General features: G+C 35.1%; 1 protein-coding gene across 4 annotated transcripts in view; it reads right to left on the bottom strand.

The window, feature by feature from the left end:
- Nucleotides 1–630: 630 nt before the first annotated feature.
- Nucleotides 631–19,632, bottom strand: part of CLCN3 (Cl-/H+ antiporter 3) — a 64,580-nt gene continuing 45,578 nt past the window's right edge. For 3 of the 4 annotated variants that reach the window (XM_085319841.1, XM_085319842.1, XM_085319843.1), the window contains exons 7-14: nucleotides 18,560–18,766; nucleotides 17,136–17,216; nucleotides 15,402–15,947; nucleotides 11,492–11,678; nucleotides 9,804–10,202; nucleotides 7,794–8,010; nucleotides 5,423–5,498; nucleotides 631–3,734 (exon numbers count right to left, since the gene is read on the bottom strand). In XM_085319841.1, coding sequence (XP_085175967.1) covers nucleotides 3,576–3,734; nucleotides 5,423–5,498; nucleotides 7,794–8,010; nucleotides 9,804–10,202; nucleotides 11,492–11,678; nucleotides 15,402–15,947; nucleotides 17,136–17,216; nucleotides 18,560–18,766 — 1,872 coding nt within the window. In that variant the 3' untranslated portion in view covers nucleotides 631–3,575. The remainder of the gene's footprint in view (nucleotides 3,735–5,422; nucleotides 5,499–7,793; nucleotides 8,011–9,803; nucleotides 10,203–11,491; nucleotides 11,679–15,401; nucleotides 15,948–17,135; nucleotides 17,217–18,559; nucleotides 18,767–19,632) is intronic. The other variant, XM_085319844.1, reaches the window with a different exon arrangement.

Here is a 19,632-nt window from a genome sequence, read left to right on the forward strand (position 1 = left end):
CCAAACAAAAGAGACTTTCAAATAACTTGTATGATTTATAGGGCATTAACAAAAAAGAAATACTATTTTTTTGCAGATTTAAGTTCATACTTAATAACAATGTAGAAAGCGAAGACCTGAGTATGGGTTTTCTAGCTTTCTCAGTGAACCTCTAATTGAGTAGAAAAACTGCTAACACTAACAGAAAAAAACATCGCTGAAATGGATACACTGTCCGTACGTTATCAAAAGATGTCTAACTTAATCCTACAATGATGTTTTTTTCAAATTGAAGAGATGCTAAAAATGTATTTCAGTAAACTATAATTCTGGCTGTTAGAAAGCAAAAGCATGATCCACTTTAAAAAAAAAAAATAAATCACAAAGCCCAACTACTCTACAGCACTGAACAAATTTTAAGGTAGCCATTTCAAAAAATACATAGTGTTGGTCTGTTAGCTAATTACAGCCTAGGCAATACACAGACTGCATTTTCCCTAAACTTCCATCCTTTTTTTTTTTTTTAAATCTACATTCTATACGTAAAATTCCTAGATGTTAATAGTCTTTCAGGGAAATAAATACAAAAAAAAAAAAAAAAAATCACAGATATCGTCTCAGGAAATATGGAATTAAAGTCAGAACAATAAATGATCATACAGAAATTTTTAATGTTTATGATTAAATCATCACAGTAATTAGAATTTTTACTGTAATGATACGCAGCTCTACCACACTATCATAAATAAAAACATTAAGATCAATATTAAATACAGCTCTAGGCAATATCACAGATTAACAAATTATGCATTCTTCATGAACCAGTAACTGAACTGTTTAAAAAAAAATGCTGACACTTCCCCCCTCCCATCCACCACATTTTTTTCAAATTAGTAACTTGAGTAAGGCGCTGGAAGTTTTACATTAGAAAAGAAAACTTTTGTTGAACAGCACAGGCACACGTACAGTAGTAACAGAATTTCTAATGTATGTTTACCAGAAGATGTTTTAAATGTCAACAGGGAAAGCAGCTAAGAACAGTAAACAGCGATGCACAATATATATGCAGCACTTGGGTTCTATACTGAAATTTTAAAACACAACAGGGGAGTTCATTATATTTTAATTCAGACAGAGCAGTCTGCAGAATCAGGTGTAAATTCATACAATACACACACAACAGTGTTTTATCATGAGAACAGCAGAAATGGCAGAGGCATCAAACTGATTTAAAGCAATTTGTATACATGGAGCGCCTTCATATTATCCCACTATAGAAACAGATTTCAGACAACGGAAATCAGCATTACAGGCAACTTCCAGAGCTGCCATCTGTAAGTGGGCCAAATGCTGTTCTTTGTAAAAGTTTCCTCAAACTTACACTGTGTAACAGAACAAATTTTGAACCACTAGCATTGACTTCACTTGGAAGAATAAGACTAGTTTTTGCAAAATTGCAGTTTTAACATTGCTTGATTCCCTGCTTGATTCAATTCCAAACTAGTTTTTAAAATGGGGACTGATCACAACAGGCCCACTGGGCACTATGGGGGAGTATTTCTACTGTTTCAAGTTGCTGCAACAGATGAAAAAGAACAGATAGCCATTTTATACTTCAGTAGGTAAAAAAATAGCATAGCACAGGCAGTATTTTGGAGCTTGACAGTAGTCTCAGTAATTTCTGCATGTTAATCATACTTGAAGATAAAACCATCCTGAGTACCTTGCAATGAACGCCTCAGAGATGCCTGTAATTGTATATAAAAGTTCATCATTTATATTTTTGCAGTCTTGTGGGCACAATTATCAATAGAAGGAAATTTTAATCAAAATCCAAATTATCAAGTGTGATTTTCTTAGCTGTATTTCTTAATTTTTTCCTCCCTATTTTAGTTTTATATTATGGCATATTACCTTTTTCTCTGCATGGCTGGTTAGTGGTAGTGTTTTTGTTTTTTGTTTTTTTCCCCCTTCAGTGAACATGAAACAAATCAATCTGGTGACTGAAAGAGTAGAGATGTTAGGGATCTGTCAGCTAACCTGCTGAAGCATGCATTGTTACTGGATTTTAAAGTCCAGGCAAAGTTTCAAGTACTGGATTCCATTCTGCCTTCCTGACCATCTTTTGTGGCTCCATACCTTTTACTCCCCTATATACCTGGGGGGGAAAAATAAAAGTCACAGTTACTCCTTTTCTATTATTTTTTAAAGCCCTGCAGCTTTTTTAAATAGTATTTTTTTGTATTACTGTTCCAGTTATCCTCTAATAAAGAAAAAAAAAAGTAAATCTCAAGGTAACGGCAGTGAAAGTTAGGTTTGAAAATGATCTTATATGCATGTTGGATCACAAAGAAACCATTTCTTTAAACCCTTCATTTTGTTGTAAACATTTGCCCAATCCTCTATTACTTGCAGAGGATTATGAATTATACTATAAAATCACATTAAAAAGGTAATTAGTTATGTGAGATATTAACTGATTTGTATTTAATAGATTTTTTTTTAATCCATAAAAATATAAATAAAGAATGGCAAAACTTCAAGAAAAATAATATACATTTAGTGCAAGTTACATTTCTTCCTACTGTGTCAGCAGTGAAACACCATTTGTGGAGGAAAAACTAAAAATAAAAATGACCGATCTCGTACTTTACGAGGGGGAAGGAAGGGGGGGATATTTCCAGTGTTGTAGCATGCAATCTTTTTTTTTTTTTTTTAAACCAGTTACACGTATACAGAATTGTTCCAGTTCTTAACTATTAGTGTAGCAGTATTTTTTCCTTATACTGCACAACATTGGTATATATCATAGTGTTTTCAATAATACAAAAATTGCATAAGACCAGGTCACATTATCGATATTTTCTGCAGCAAAAACAGTATTTTTTTTTCTGAAACTCCAGTTTCACTCTTTTTTTTTTCCCCTCTTATCACAGCACATGGGCTGGAAGATGTCTCACGTGGTTCTTGCAAAGTATTACCTGTTCAATCTGTTTTTTGTCACCGTGGATCTGTACTGCCCCAAACATTTCATGACGTACAGACTACATGTTTAATGGCACACGGAAAACCTCCCTTCTTGTGATCAAATCTCAGTAACTCACAGTACATCTCAATATGAGAAACTACTGCTTCAAAAGGGCACACCAATTTTAAAGATGCTTTGTTACGGCTCAGGAGAGAGAGAAATAAAGCTCTTCTGGAATGTAGAAAGGTGACATGTAATAATCATACATTTCATGAGTTAACACAACAGTTTTCAATGGTAAAAAGGGTAAGACCTTTCAGTCTCCATAGGATGGCTCAATTCAGAATGATCCCTCCAGAAACAGGGACTAGTAACACATCTCTTCAATGCTGAAGTACCAGGCTGGGGCTGGAGAATTGTGCCTCTTCGCGGGGCTCCTCGCTGCACTATCATGGCAGACCTGACGTCACGGGAACGCATCCAGTGCAGGACAGCAGCTCTCCCCTTCCTACGCTCCCATCAGCCTTCCTCTTCGCCACGTACTCCCCCAGACCGACTCCTGATTTCCAGCAGCACTGTTATGCAAAAACCCAGCTCTCATTTTCTGATTTTAGAAGTATTCCCCAGACTAAAGTGTTGTGCTATTCAACAAATGAACCTCCTCTTCAGTTTCCTCTCTCTCCTCAGCTATGGGTTTCAGTTGAACATTATTGAGGCGGGGTCTTGGTTTGCCGTCTGGGCCATATGACGGAGGATATCTTTTTTTGTTATAATGCCAAGGAGGCGCCTGAAAAGAGTAAGCAGAACACCAATATTAATCCATACAGGAAAATAATAAAACAGATCAAATCTGTAGCCAAGTCCTTTTTGTTGACAGGAATACATCAAAAGTCAACAGCCTGATTTTCTTATTTAAACAAAAACATTTTATTAATCTAAATATTGAGTAACCACCAGTTTGTTGAAAGACAGCAATACTGAGACATCAGATAGGATCGTCTCTGACAGCTGTAGTCCATTTTAATGAAATACAAGTAATGCGAGTAGAATCCATGACCATTTTATTTAACATTTTGTTTCTACAAAAATGAAATTTTGATTGGTGTATGCCAACAAAAAAGTAACGAAGAGGGACAAAGAAAAAAAAGAGGTATGAAAAAGTGCTATTGATTCCATTTCATAAGGGAACCTGTTCCAACCTAGCCATCAGAAGTGACAAATCACTTGATGGCCCAAAATCTTAACGTTAAATCAAATCCCCTTCCCATCTTTTTTTTAAATTGTAAAAATCTTTCCAGTCTCACACCACTGGATCAGATTGAGTATCTTCATAAGAGCACATAGTATTGACCATGAAATGTATCCAAAATAGTCTTTAGTTAACTAGCTTTTGACATTTACGGCTTTAGAAAATAAATGATAACAAAGCAAGTTTTCATTTCACAATTTAGATACTGTGCTCTTATGATGGGGACTTAATTGCTGTTAAAATTATAACTCTGTGTAATATCAAAAAGGGTGAAGCTGTCCAAAAGGATAATATCACAGGAGAAGCAAAGAGCAGAATGAATGAGCTGCTGCCCTTGTTATTCTGGTTAGTACACTTTCTTTTGTCTTATTAAAGGAGGCATGAAATACTTGTGAAATATTAGCATAAAATGAGAATATAATTAGCATGTTTTGCACATAAGCAGCTAAACTTGGTGGGTAGGTTTAGTAGAGATGTGACTACTGCAGAGCAACCAATGTCCAAATTAAGACAAAGTCTATCTTATAACTAAGGTTAGATCACAACATCTTGGTTAAAGCAACATCTAGATTCTGAAGTCAACAATAAAAAAATACTAGCATGCTGTATAGTGGCTGTGGATATCACTACACATTTTATCAAGGACTACATTAATTGCTGTAGCTAACAGCAGCACTGCAGGACATTACAGTGCAGAACTAAAAATAGGATTTTTTAAAAATAATGTAGATAATGGGGCTAGCAGGGAAGACCTAATATTACATATTACAATAATACATTGAAAACATGTTTGGATTTGTCAAAAGATACGATACTTACTTTGCTATTTAGCAGCTATTTAAAGCTCTCAAGATCAGAAAGAGAAATGAAAATCTTAATTTGTATGAAGGGGAAAACACTCCTAGCTGTGTGCTTTCCCATCTGGCAAAATACAAAACAACCAGATGGACCTATATGTTCTTAGGAGCAAAACACCAGGAAGTTTTTGATCTCTATCATTTACTTTCTTTTAATGTTGTGACTAACAGTACATTTGTATTAACAGCTTAAATTCTACAAATAGATTTTGCAAATATCGTTTTGTATTATGGTTTCTTTAATGCAGATTTTTAGCACAAGATGATTTCATTGTTCAGCTGATGTCGTAAGAGCACTGAACAGTTCACAAGTTTCATGCTTCCTGACTTCTAATGTGTCTAATTATGAGATCTGATATATCTAATCACCAAGGGTTCGACGTGCTGCTTTAGTTGCTCGAGATGCTCTAATATGTTCTTCTTTGTGATGATCCCCAAGACAATCCTGAAACACATCATGTTATGCTAATAACTGTGTGTGAAATCAAATAAAAAAATTCCAATAATAATGAGAAAGGTTTAGCGTACAGCAAAACTTAAAAAAAAGGGAGGGGGAGGGGTTGCCAGAAAGCTAATAATGAGATTGTTAAATGAAAAATGATTCTCTCTTCCCCGACATTGACTGTTTTTTTTAACATGGAACAGAACTCAATTTTCAACAACCCCAGAAGAGTAGTTTCTCCTAATGAAGTACATGTCAGGGGAAGCATACATCTCCTCCTCTCCCCAAATTCATGTATCTTCAGCTTTTAAAACCACTGAAACTGAGATGTACTTAATTTCTCCTCTCATATACAGATCATTGTCAACAATTTAACCTTCCTTAGCAGATGACCAAAGTAGTAACTGCACAAAACCACAGCAAGTTTGAAGCTGCACTACAATGCGAGGTTATCTGGTGACCCTAGGAACAGACATATTCAGACTAACTTCTCATTCATAATCGTACAAACCAAGAGCATCTCCTTGAATTGATATTCTGGTATAAAGAGTCAAGCTCTTTCTTTAATGCATGCCTACATTTGTCACCAGCATCAGTTTTTGTATGCTTCCAATTCCTAACTGGAGGTCAATACTCATGCATAAGTAAGTTGATGTATATGTATATACATCAGTATGTTTGAATGATGAATATGTATATTCAATCTGCAGGAAATTTGCCAAAATTTAGATTAGTCCTTGCTAACCACATGGCCATATGCCACCTTAAGTATTTACCACCTAACCTTGTTGTAACGGATGGTGAATGCATGAAGAACAAGTTTATAAGTTGAAGCAGCACAACAAATATGAAAGTTAGAAAGCAGCAGATTAAAAGCCATCCATATTTGCTGCTACTTTATCATAAAATAATAAAAAATTATAATAGAGTTTGACGTAAGTTTGAATGGCTATGGTTTCTCTGGGTCAATAATGACATCATCAGTGTCAATGTTTGAGCACTCAACCACAACAGAAATTAAGAAAAAAAATGATCAGAATAAATATTCCTCACTACAATTTCATCACTTTAAACTTCTCCCCTAAGACTGGGAATAACTGCATTTCTGCACTGACTTCTAAATGCCAGATCATGATGGCTTTCCTCCAGCAAAGGAAGGTTTTTAAAGAAGCACTTATGCTTCTGAAAACCTCCAATTGCCATTTAATATACAGATGTGTTCAAAAAAAAAATACAGGAGCAAATTTAAAACACATTTGATTTTGAAACACAGCTGAATAAACAAACTTGCAAGTCAGTGCAATATTTTAATATTTACCACTTACAGCTGCCCACAGAAAAACAAAGCAAGTCCCACCCATATTTCAGGATTTTATTTTTTGTCCCATGGACATTTATCCTAAATAATATGGATCAGCAGAGAATAATTCACCTCTAAGGTGCCTTAAAACATATGCTAAAGGGAAAGTAAGATACGTTAAAATCTGCACCGTTTACATGTCAAGTATTTCACACAAGAGATATAGAAAACCAATGTGAAACAAAGAAACAGCACCACAGAAAAAGTTCTCATAAAAAAGAAGTAGTTCACTCATGATGAGAGGCAATTTATAACGACCATTGCTCTGTTTCAATGCCTAGGTCTGATTTATTTAGCAGGTAACCACAGGACAATTCCCTATATTCTGATTTACAATCATTCTAAATCTTAAAATTACATTCTTAAAATATTTTCAGGTGTAGACAAAAATATTCTAGACTGAAGTCTCAGAACTAGTGGTAGTTATTTGGCTTTCAGTATTCCAAAACCAACAGTGTCAATAGCTTGGTGGCAATTACAATCACTAAACTCCAAAGTGGAGGTACGGAGTGGATCATATTCTACTTTACTTTTTATGAACCCAGATGATGTTCAACAGCTGGCATGTTTCACATTGCCAGAGCATATTTAAGAACCAGGAAATATTGGCCTCATACTGTGTGCTCTACATGACTAAATCTCTGTGGGATTAGTTCTTTTTCCGATGTGTGAGCTGCACACATAAAACTAGTGCTAAATGAGGCCTAACTTTTAATAGAACATCTTAAAACGACTGAGACCACTACCTGTTTATTTAAGAGTACGAGAGAAGAGGAACAACTTAAGAGGTGTGCCATAGAACAGCGTCTTCTTAACCCACAGTTAGGGTCCTCAGTTGCAGTACCAAAATCACAGGTTCAAATCCCACAAAAATTGATCCTGGAAATGAAAATTACTCTATCTAACAAAATGAGCTGCATTCCTGCTGTTTTACTCACCCGTTGTGTGTTACAAGGCACTGCCTCAGACCCAGTTTCCGGAAAATATCCACCACTATTTCCATTGGTGTGTGGTCTGTCACTGTGAAGGGGCTCATATCAAGTATGCTTCTAAGCTTCAAAGGCCGAGGGCTCTCTGCTGGAAGTGACGGGGTATGCTGGGCGAAACAGACCCTGGAACTGCCAACAATGCCTTCCTGCTTCTTTCTAGCGCTTTCTTTAAGAAAAAGGGGTGGGGGAATAGAGGAAGAATTTACATTCTTGGAATACAATGACTTAGTACAAGCTGAAACAACAGTTTTAGTACAAAGTGAATCAACGCTATCAGACTCTGGTGGTGTTCTGCCAATGTCGATACTCTGCCATCTGCTATTCTGATGTTGTGTTTCCACAGCCACTACTTTGTCCCCAAGAACCCTTCAGTGCAAAGATCACAAAAGCTGTCTAATCACACTGCTTTAGCCATTCTTCAGTTACTATCATTTTCACTCCAGTAACTTACTCTTATTTATTATGAAGAGGTGGAAAGACTTAAAAAATAACATACAGAAAGCTGCTGAAGAAATCGCCAAGGGAAACACCAATCTCAAACAACAGTTCGCTTATAATGATGCCAATGCATGCAATACAATTGTTGGTTTACAAACCAAAAAACTCTTCCTTCCTGATAACTCTGAAAGTGTCCTCTTCTTGTTCATATGAATCTATTTAACTTTGTTTGAACTCTTCCCTTTTCAAGTCATCACTCACTCTGTGACACCACAGTCCCTGTTCCCTGAACTGTTTATTTCTCAGAATGGTTCTCTTAGGCTAGTCAAAATCCAAGACAAAAAAGTTTGTGTACTGTACACTTCCAGTGGGTGAAATCCATTTTATCTGTGAAAATGTTTTAATAGAATAATGTTCTATTATTGCCCCATACCTATTAGTAAGTATATGAAAACTTAAAACAGCATGATGTCTACAACGATTTCCAAGTTTTGGACATTCATATACATCCCATAGTGCATAGTATAAGGCCATAGGCAAACCTTTTACTGAAATAACCACCATTTTGTTGACTTAAAAAAAAAATTTTTTTTTAATCTTTCATATAGGAGATTTCTCAAGTGTCTTTGTTAAACGGATACTTGTCAATATATAATCTATTGAGTCATAAAAAAAAGATCAAGTAGTTTAATAAACAACTTCTATCACTTTTCATGCACTAAATGTTATAGTTTTGTAGCACTTTCTTATATTTTTTTTTCCTTTGCTTATGGTACAGTTTCCTCAAATCCAACAAAAAACACACAAAGCACTGTCACAAGTATCATATTAATATTTATCTCGAGAAAGAGGGCCAAAGTAGAATATATGTACTGATGTGCACAGGGTCAAACTTTCCATTAAATGGACAAGTTAAAAAAAAATGAAATAATTCACCCACTATCTCTTCATAGTACAATCTTAGTTGTTATAACGATACTAAATAAAAAATTGTCAGAGTGGAGCGGACTATCAATGCAAATTAAAAAAACAAACACTTGGACAGTAATTCCAACAGAATCTTGATGGTCAAAAATAAGAATTACTCAATTCTGAAGAAGAATATCAATGTAATTTCACGTGAGAAAAGTATCAGTACAGGCCATAAACATTATGTGCATGGCATGTAGATAAAACACACCTTCAACTGTCCTGTGTTTTGAAACTATATTCAGTCCTAACATCTTCTCAAGCATCCAGTACTAGACACACAAGAAAGAAACTGGACTAAATGGTATTCTGGCCTACTTCAGTATGACAACTCTTATTTTTATGACAGAGATAAAGGATTAACATTTTCTTCATTTCAGGAACTACAACTGACAATAATCAATATTCTTTAGTAGAGGAACAGATATCTTATACAAGGTATCTGGATCTTAAAAACATAGAATAGTCTAGAAACACACAGTAAATTCTGTTTTAAGGTATGAAATCATTTAAATTAAAATATATAATCATACAATATTGCAAGATAATTACCTATTGCAATAGTTAAATCTCTTCTTAGAGCAAAGCCCACTAGTCTCTGTGATTCTTTTGACATAATAACAGGAAAACCATTATAGCTGGTTTCATTTATCAAGTTTTCTATATCTTCAACTGTCATATTATCCTGTGTCAGAACTGCCAAAGGTGGATCACTTCTTCGAGGTCTCATAACATCAGCAGCCAGGGTTGTGTGAGTAAATTCTTCCTTTGCATCCAAGAAAGGATATCCATTGAGTCGGATGTGTGCCTCATAGATGCCTTCCCTACCAAAGGCATCTCCTACCCACTTACTGGTCATGACTGCAGCCATTAGGGGCACGATATATTCTAGCCCTCCCGTTAGTTCAAAAACAATAACTACCAGGGACACAGTCATCCTTGTCACACCACCTGCAAGAAAAACAGCAGCCAGTAACATTCTAATATTAGATAATATTGAATTTAGACTTTCCAGCCTTCCTGTTAAGAACTACAAATACAGCTTTGCCAGTAAAGGTCACTTGACAAACATCACTATATAATATAAACAGAAACAGAGGGAAAATGAACACAAAACTTCAGAAGGGAGGGAGGGCTTTTGGAAAAAAATCTTTAAAGTCAGAAAATACAGTAGTCTGAGGAAAAACATATGGTTCTTTCATACAAACTAAGGGGGGGGGAGAAAGTATTTTTCTATGCTACTCCTTATCTAGTTAAAAACACTGAGAAATGCTAGGAACTCCAGTAAGATGATTTAGAAAAAGAATGGAACTAATGCAGGTAAGGCACAGGTATTCAACAGCTGTACTCTTCAAAAGGATTAAGAATTCAATGCTGTTGGTTAACTGCAAAATCTAAAGAGAATTCTGAGCTGACAAAAAGTATCTCTTCTTTGAGCAATACGAGAAGATAAGGATCTTTCGTTAGTATTCTAGATGATTTTTCTACCAGTGGTTTCTGATATTGTACCTTCACTCCATAATGCATTGAAAGAAACACCGTATGTTTTTAAGGGGAGATTAAGTTGAACCATTAAAAAACAAAATAAGTCCTCTCAAAGTCTTACTTTTTGAAGAATCTGTGCTAATAGCTTTCTATGTTTAATTTCTAAGGCAACTATCTAGTAATTTAGGACAAGACAGAACCTTCAAAAGCTCTCTTAGTTGAGATGCCTCAGCCTCCTTCAAAGAAACTGATTTTTAACAGTTCCTCTTAAAAATATCTCAAGTTGGACTCCTCAAATCATTAGCCACTTCTGAGAGGTTTGTTCAGATTATGAAATTTCAGGAACTTTTTTTTTTTGCAATTCATATTGAAGTAGCAGCAGATCATGTCACCTCCTTCTAATAATTTGAACAACGTTTGACTCTTCAAGTGCTCTGCTTTATACATTTCAAGAAACTGATCACTTTTATTGATGCAGTAAAGAACGCCTCCCAATATTACAGAGAGGAAGCTAACAGCACTACTTAAATTCTATTTCTCAGCAGCTAATCTATTTATATTTCACATTTTATTCTTCAGACTGTAAGGATCTTATGATCTTATGTAGAGATACAAACATTTTTTTCTGAAGGGAAAAGTCCACACAAAAAGGTGCTCCAATACTGTACATGTTTATATCTCCCTTCATTTTCAATTACTATTTTGCAGAGGTACAAGAAATCAGATTCTTATTTACTTTGTTACAGTTCAGTTACCTAAGCATGCAGCAGCACCAACCATGGCATAAAGACCAGGTGTAATGCAATCAGCTCCAACTTCACACCACTCCTTGAAAATGAACCAGTCGTGATGGTAATAGGCCAGCTGCTCCACTGCAATCCCTACAATCCTTCCTGCTATTGCTCCAATTGCCATACTAGGTATGAACAACCCAGATGGAACCTACAACAGAAACACAAGGGATGGGAACTTGGTTGATGCATTTTTTTTTTGTCTGAAAGAAAAGCAAATACTCAAAGTGTCACGTTATCAATATGTAAATTGACATTACAAGGTTAATAGTATTTTATGCAATGATACTGATACCTCTGATTAACCTGGTTAGTTGAATTCAATTTTGTTTATATTTTACTGTATTTAAGAGCAAACCTACCAAGACCACAAACTAGATTCTCACTGCCAATAGCACAGTTTTTCTTATATGTGTCCAATCTGAGCTGTACTGCTAGCTCTGATTCTGTTTCCCATTTCCTTCATTACTTCATGTTTCTCTGAGTCAACATCCACATACTAAACAAGCTTAGCACATAAAAGGATCACCTTTCAAACTGCTTCCCAATACTTCTATATATTAGGCAGCCATCTAAATAGGTAACATTTAGAAGAAGCTCCCCTTACTATATTATAATTCCCCTTACGTGTATTAGTACTACATATAGACCGAAACAGGTGGTTTAACTACTATTAAAAGAAAATAAATAACAAATTTATGTGAAAAGCTATGATCCTACTGTAATTTTAGTTACTTTCCCCCCGTTTTATTTAATAACTGAAAATAGCTGGAAAGACCCCACCACTTTGTCATACCAGAACAGTTTAGTAACATAGCATTGCATTGCTTGCTTGCTTGCATCAGCAGCCTCAGAAGCAATGAGGATTCAGCTGAGAAACTACTGTGTTCTATCTTTTCTCATCCTCAGAAAACTAATCTGCTTTCCAAAGGACACACTGGTGTCTAAATGTCTCATTAAACTGGAAATGCTTGCTGTTTCTCCTAACAGCTCTTATTACCATCAGAAATAAGTTCCACTGTGACTGAGGTATGAATTTTACTACAAACAAGTAGTAAGATTTTTTTTTAATCTAAACACATCTTAACACCTCTTGACAAAATAATTTTATTTAAAAATTCACTTATCACTAGTGCAGTAAGACGCATCTTTTTATTATCATCATTTTTTTAAACAACTCTGCAGCGATGAAATGTAAATACTGTGCAATATTTTGCAACGGAATCCAAAAGCAGTGCAGAATTGTATTTCATAATCTATTTACATTATGATCATTATTATTAAACTGTCAATATTTATGTTGCAAAGATAATTTCCGAAAGGCAACCCAAGGACAAATCAATATAGCAAGCTTCTTGTGTTTGAGAGCCGGAAGACTAGGTTTCGAGGGAAATGTTTAATAAACATTCCCTCTCACTCAAGAATTGTAAGCCCGTAAGTTTAATATTTTTTTCAGTGTTGCCAGAACTCACTATTCAATGCTGTCATTTTAGCATAATATCCAAATTGTGCATTTATATCACTCTACTATCATCTTCCACAATTAACTGAGTGTCCATACCCCTCTCTAACTATTAACCTCCCTGTTATTTCTAAGAACTGTTAATTCTTTTTGTGAACAGTACAACAGCACCTTCAAAAGTGAACATTTCAGATAGAAGAAGAATTGAATAAATCTTTGAATTGCCCCAAATTTTAGCCTGATACAGTATTATGCCAACATTAAGTTTCCGAATGGAAAAGAAGTCCAAATTGTTTCTTGTTCTTTGTTAACACAATTTTCAGGCATCTTGCTCCTTCACTTATTTTCATCCCACGTAAATAATGCTTACAGGTCTCACTACGATTTACAGCTGCGTTCTTTTACATAAACTGCTGAATCACACATCACAAAGTGGAGAGGAACCTTCACAGCGATTAGACAAGGAAAAAATAAAATCCGCCTTGTCTCAGCTGTTTTCCTTTTCCTGTGTGTGTCAGCTGTCAGCTTGACTGAAGTTGTACTTGAGAGAGAATATTTATTTTGTGGCATATGTATCTTCTAAAGCAGCAAGGAATCAGGATTTAGGTACGACTTTGTTCTTTTTGGCAATGCAGTTGCATACAAGTTGGGTTCTGTGGCGGAGCTGTAATCTCACTCCCAACTGTGATTCATCAGCAGTGAGGCATGATAAGCTCACTGCAAATAAGAGTTAGAGTACACACACAACCTGTTTACACTAACACTGAGCAACAAACACCACATGACCCTGAAAAGAACATTCTCATATCAGCTTCCTGGTGATCCCTGTTCATGGCAGTAAGAGCAGGTGGAAGCACCATGCCCAAGGAGCTCTGTTGCCTTGCTCACCTCACAGAAAATCAGTTCCTGTGGAGATTTGTGTATCTGCATGTGGCAACAGCTCCAGAAATAGACCTGGACAGCCCAGAGGATCTTAATAATTTAAACGACAATGCCTTCCCCCACCTCACCTCAGTAAATCCTCTCTTCACAGAACTAAAGCTTAAAATGTAAAGTGATATCCCCTTTTCCAGATTCTGGCTGACAGTTTAGCCAATCATAAACTTCAAAGCTTCAGATAAATGTATGTACAGCAATCCCATCCATGACAGCAACATGAATCCTTGTCGGTTTGCAAAGTCATAAATATAATCTTACAACTTCACAAAAACATTTCCATCAAACTGCAAGTGCTGAAGTTACAAGGAAAGGAAGCAAAAACAAATGAAGCGAAACCTTCACCCTTCTGTGAATTCAAATACACAGAAGTGTGATCCTGTGGTGACAACCCTATAGGAAATCACAAGATGCACACAAACACATGGTAAGAAGTTTTACAATACTCAGAAGGGCAAAGCCCTGGGTATAAATGAAATTCTACAAAACAGGTCAAGTGCTCATGTTGAAGAAGAATGTCTGAAATTCTGACCTATGAAAAATTAACATCTAAAATATATAACAGATTTATCTTAGCCATCAACAGACATAATAAAAATAACTTCAAATAACAGACTGAAACTTCTTCTAAAATACCAACATGTGAAGAACGCAACATGATATTTTTCTATTAGCTACATCAAACAGTAGGTTGTAAAAAAATAAAGGTAAGGCAGACAGAAATCCTGCTTGGTGAACACTCTGCATGTTTATACTAAGATAGCTTTGACAAGGATCTAGTTGCAAAGAAGTATGAAATGAACCAGCCAAATCAGAAGATGATAGCGGTGTAAGAGTTACTATGAGTCAGTTAGAAAACTGCTACTGTTGGACAGAATTTGAAGGGATCTCCAAAACAGATTTACAAAGTGTCAAAAATTATGCTGTTCTGTAATATAGGAGAAATTCACAATACAATCATATGAATACAGTCCATTTTCTAGTCATGACATACAATATTGAAAATTTCAAAAAAGCAATCAATTGTAAAAATCAGCAGCAGCTTCTTAATTTGTCTGTAGTAATCTACATACAGATACATTTATCTAACAAATGAGGAGATACAAAAGTAGTTCAAGAGATACAGCATTTCTATTTTCCATGTGACAGGACCAGGGAACACAAGCAGTTATTTTGAACTCAGTTGAATGGAGCTTTTGGAAATTTTAGAAACTTCGTCACTGCTCACTCAGGCCCATACGAACAGATAGCCATCCACACAGTTTCTGTCATCTATAAAATTTAACACACATTTCTGTTCAGCTGAATAAATAGAGGGCTAATTTAAATTTCATTAAACTTAGCATTGTTCTCCACAAGATTTGCTTATTAATGAAGAGCAAAGATTTTTTTTTTAACTACGCTTTCAAAAATTCTATAAACAAAACTGATAGCTTTGAGAAAGGGACAAAAGAGTAACTATATATTCACACTTACCTTGATACCAAAGGTGAAGACTGTCATAATTATTTTAAATATGAGTGCTAAACACAACTGCCATATAGCTGAATATACTCCAGTGCCTGCTGGACGGTCAGGGATATCATCTACTATTTTGCTTGCATTCATATCATTTCTGTAGTCACAGAGGGAGGAAGATTCTAACGGCCCACAGTCTGTGAAGAGCTCTTTAATAAGCTCACTGGTGTTTAGCCTTGTATATGGATTAGGAAATGCAATGACAGCTGTTATTGCTGCAACAATAATAACCTCCAGGACAGGATACTTCCCAAATTTTGTAGATTTGCGCCGACGACACCATGCAATGTTTGCTCGGATGAAAAACGCTCCCCAGAGCCCACCAAATACTCCCAATAGAATAAAAGGAAGCAGTTCAAAAAGGTACCAAGGAGTGTGGTACTCCACATAAAAAAGCACTAGACGGCTATTACCAAAAGGATTGATGGACCTCAAAACAAATGCAGCTACTAAAGCAGCAAAAAATGACCTCCATAAAGTTTTCAATGGGAAATAGTAACTGACCTGCAAAAGACAATAAATCAGAATTATTAGTGACTCAGTTAAAAATACTAGAAGACTATTTTCTACATGTGTTAGAATACTACTTGTCACCTGGTATATGCAGGGGAAAAAAATGCACTCTCATATTGTCACTATTATTCCTATCACTTGAAGCTCCAGCACATTATTTTACATTATTTTTTTAAAGCCCTAAAACAATACATACTTCTATTACTTGAGGAACAACACTAAAGCAATACTGAAATCACTGCTGGTTTAAGGTTATTAGGAAAAATGTGCAGTAATTTATGTTAAAAAGCTTCTCTAAGTATCTCTGCATTCACAAGGATCAGCCTCTGTATTGGTTGCTCTCTCAATTTCTTGCTAACCGCGTTCCCTCTCCTTTGGCAGTATCAGCACTGAAAGGTTTCTGGCATAAATATACTTTTTTAAAGCACGATTAAAATGTCAAAAAAAAAATCAAGAACACGTAGGCAGGTTCATACTTAAGTCCCACGTAGTCCCATTTTCAGAAATGTTTTTCCCTCAGCTTTTTTGGCAAGGACAGAAGTCCTCAAAATCCCCTAATGACATAGTAGAATTATACATGAAATAGTATTTTGCTGCTTTAATTCAGAGATTTTCTGAAGAGCATTAAAATGTCAATGTTTTTCAAAAAAATGTTTCATTATCTAAGTAACATTCCCATGTATTTTGAATGAAAACTGATGTAGTAAGTGATGGAGAACAAAGTTTGATTACTATAGTAGTCAATTTTACAGTTTTTTTTTAATACTAGTGTATTCAACTACATTTAGTGTCTAAATTTTTAATTAACATTCAAAAATTTGATTTGTGAAACCGTCAAATAAGTTTCTAAAGCCTCTCACAAAAAGAAATACAAGTCCCCAATTTTTTATTTTTTAGAATACATTCCTAGAGTGAAAAACTGGTTCATCTCCATCCGTAAATAAACTGTAATAATTAACTGACTGTGCCTATAATTGAGAATAAAACAAAGATGACAGTTAGCTGAAATACATAAAAAAAATATTTAGGAGTTTGCCTCTAACAGGACTCACAATTTTGACATTAGTCCAAAAATGATTTCCCTCTTGATAAAGCTTCACAGCTATAAGTTGTCTGAGTTTATTCATGTTAAAAATGACTTTTAAAATATCTTTCTTTCAGTGCCATCTCTTGACATACCTCCTCCAGACTGAAAAGCACTCCACCAATTGGGGCACCAAAGGCCACAGACACTCCTGCTGCTGAGGCAGCTGACAACACCTAGGAAAGAACAATGGTGTCAGTTTATTTTGCAATTTGTGATTATGTTTTAAAAATTAAAAATAAAATCTCATTGAAGTTATCAGTTCTTTTTATATTCCTAGCACTAGCCATCACAAAGCCAAGGATGCTGCTCAATGGCACTAGCCACGATGGGGCCAAGGATGCTGCTCAAAGCCTCCTTAGCAAAGTACCCAAAGGAATCTATCCTTCAGTACGAAACTGCCGATAGCTCTTTATCAAGAGACTGTAGTAAGCAGTTTCTGTGCAGGAAGACATGTGTGGCAGAAGCACATCTACTAAAAATATTGCTTAAGGGAATAAAAGAAAACAAAAACACTGAGACACTACATAGTTTTTAAATCAAACCTAGAAATTCAGGCTCAGCAGTCTTTGACCAAAAACTGACAGAAGGTTTTATGTGAACTGAGATAAGGGAAGTTTAAGAGGAACTGAAACAGGAGCTGATCCTGCAGCTTCATGGATAAATAAAGCTTAGTATCTGAGGTTAGTTAAAGTGCATCCAAAATACAGCAATACTGGACAAATCCCAGTAGAACACTGACACCTGCAGCCCACATGCTGGTAGAAGAACAAACAGATAAATGCAAAATAATTATTACACTATTTTGAGATGAACAGCTAAAATACAGAGAAGTTAAATGATTTAAGCATACACAGCTTTGAAATAGGAAATGAAATCAAATTTCCTGCATTGTGCAATGTTCTTCCAGAAGTAAAAAAGTTGAATCTGAGAACTACAGCACAGCTGGGATGACTTTATTAAAAAAAAAAAAAAAAAAAAAAAAAAAAAAAAAAAAAAAAAAAAAAAAAAAAAAAAAAAAAAAAAAAAAAAAAAAAAAAAAAACACTTTTACAATATGGGAATTCTATTGGAAAGTGGAACAATCCTGTAAAATCCCTTGCTATCTTCTATCACTATAGTTGCTTTCATTAGTGTGGCTCTAAGTACCAACAAGATCAAAAATAGAGCACCAACACTTTGACAGGAATAGTTTATTGGTAACTTAAAAAAATAGATCCTTTCCTCAGAACTGAGGACAACTGCCAAAACTGCACCCAACAAGAACAAAAAGAATTTAAATAAAATCAAACAGTCTCTGAATTAGGAGAAATGCAAACGTGCTCTGCCATGTATAATTTACCTTGGAGAATGCTAGTGTTAATACGTTGTTCTTAACTCAATGAATAACTGTAGACAATCCAAGCCTAAACACTAACTGAAAGAATAAATATTGTCTTTTAAGAAATCAGTGTTTTGGCTATTTTTAGTAAACACATCTGTAGTCAATACATTCTATAAACGCTTTTACAAGAACTTACCTCTCTTTTTTTAGCTTCATTTGTACTGTACTTTGGAAAGAGGTAGGAAAAAATATTCCCACAGCAACAGGCAACATGCACCAATGGACCCTCTTTTCCTAAACTCAAACCTGATGCTACAGCCAGAACTAACGTGATGGTTTTTATCATCAAAGTCCACTTCCCCAAGTAACCTCTGATGATGAAGCCACTCAAAATAGTTTTTATCTGGAAGAAAAACAGATCTGTTACTGGATTCTACTTGCTTCAGAAAATAATTACTTCAATCATTTTTGAGGCATAACTTTTAAAAATAGCCTTTTCAAGCAGATAACATTATTGCACTTTAAAACATTCTTTTTTTGTTCAGACTGATAGACTGTCTAGTCCATTCGGTTGCCAGAAGCTTTTCATTTTCACTTAAAGATATGATATTAACATACAACAACATTATCAGTTATATTTAATAAAAGCTATATCTGCAGTAGCTTATAAGACTGTATTTATTGATTTAATACATAAATTGTCAAGTGAAAGTCAGAAAACTCCTGAACAAAAAATAAACCTTCTGTAAAAACTACACTGAAGGTCACCTATAAATTACTTTAATTGCAACAATATCCCCTTTGCAGCAATTCTGCACTTCGTGTTCTCCTTATATTTTTACCATATCTACATAAACATTTAACAGTTAATTCTGTGAGACAGCAAAGATGAAAAAGATCTGCCTTTTTTACTAGAGGTACCATTTCCTACAGTATTACTTAGCTTAATAGCATCACATTATTAGCCTGGAAAATATGCCCATAGATAGGAAACAATATAGCTATCAAAGCAAAGGACAACAAAGCTATAAAATAGGATGCACATAAAATACTGTCCAACTGTGTGCAGAAAGTAAAGATTAGCTAAATACATTTGGAGATCAATTTAGAATGAAACCTCCCCTAGGACAGAGGTACAGAACTACTCTGGATTTATTCTTATTTGTCCTTCAACTTCTACAACACAAATATATGAAGAAATGTTTACAAAAAGACTGGAAAAGTGAGACTCACCAGGATTTTAAATTTGGAGGATTTTTCACCATTGTG

The sequence above is a fragment of the Rhea americana genome, unplaced genomic scaffold (genome assembly GCF_003343005.1).
Source record: "Rhea americana isolate MKP2758 unplaced genomic scaffold, rheAme1 scaffold_60, whole genome shotgun sequence".
Taxonomy (NCBI): domain Eukaryota; kingdom Metazoa; phylum Chordata; class Aves; order Rheiformes; family Rheidae; genus Rhea; species Rhea americana.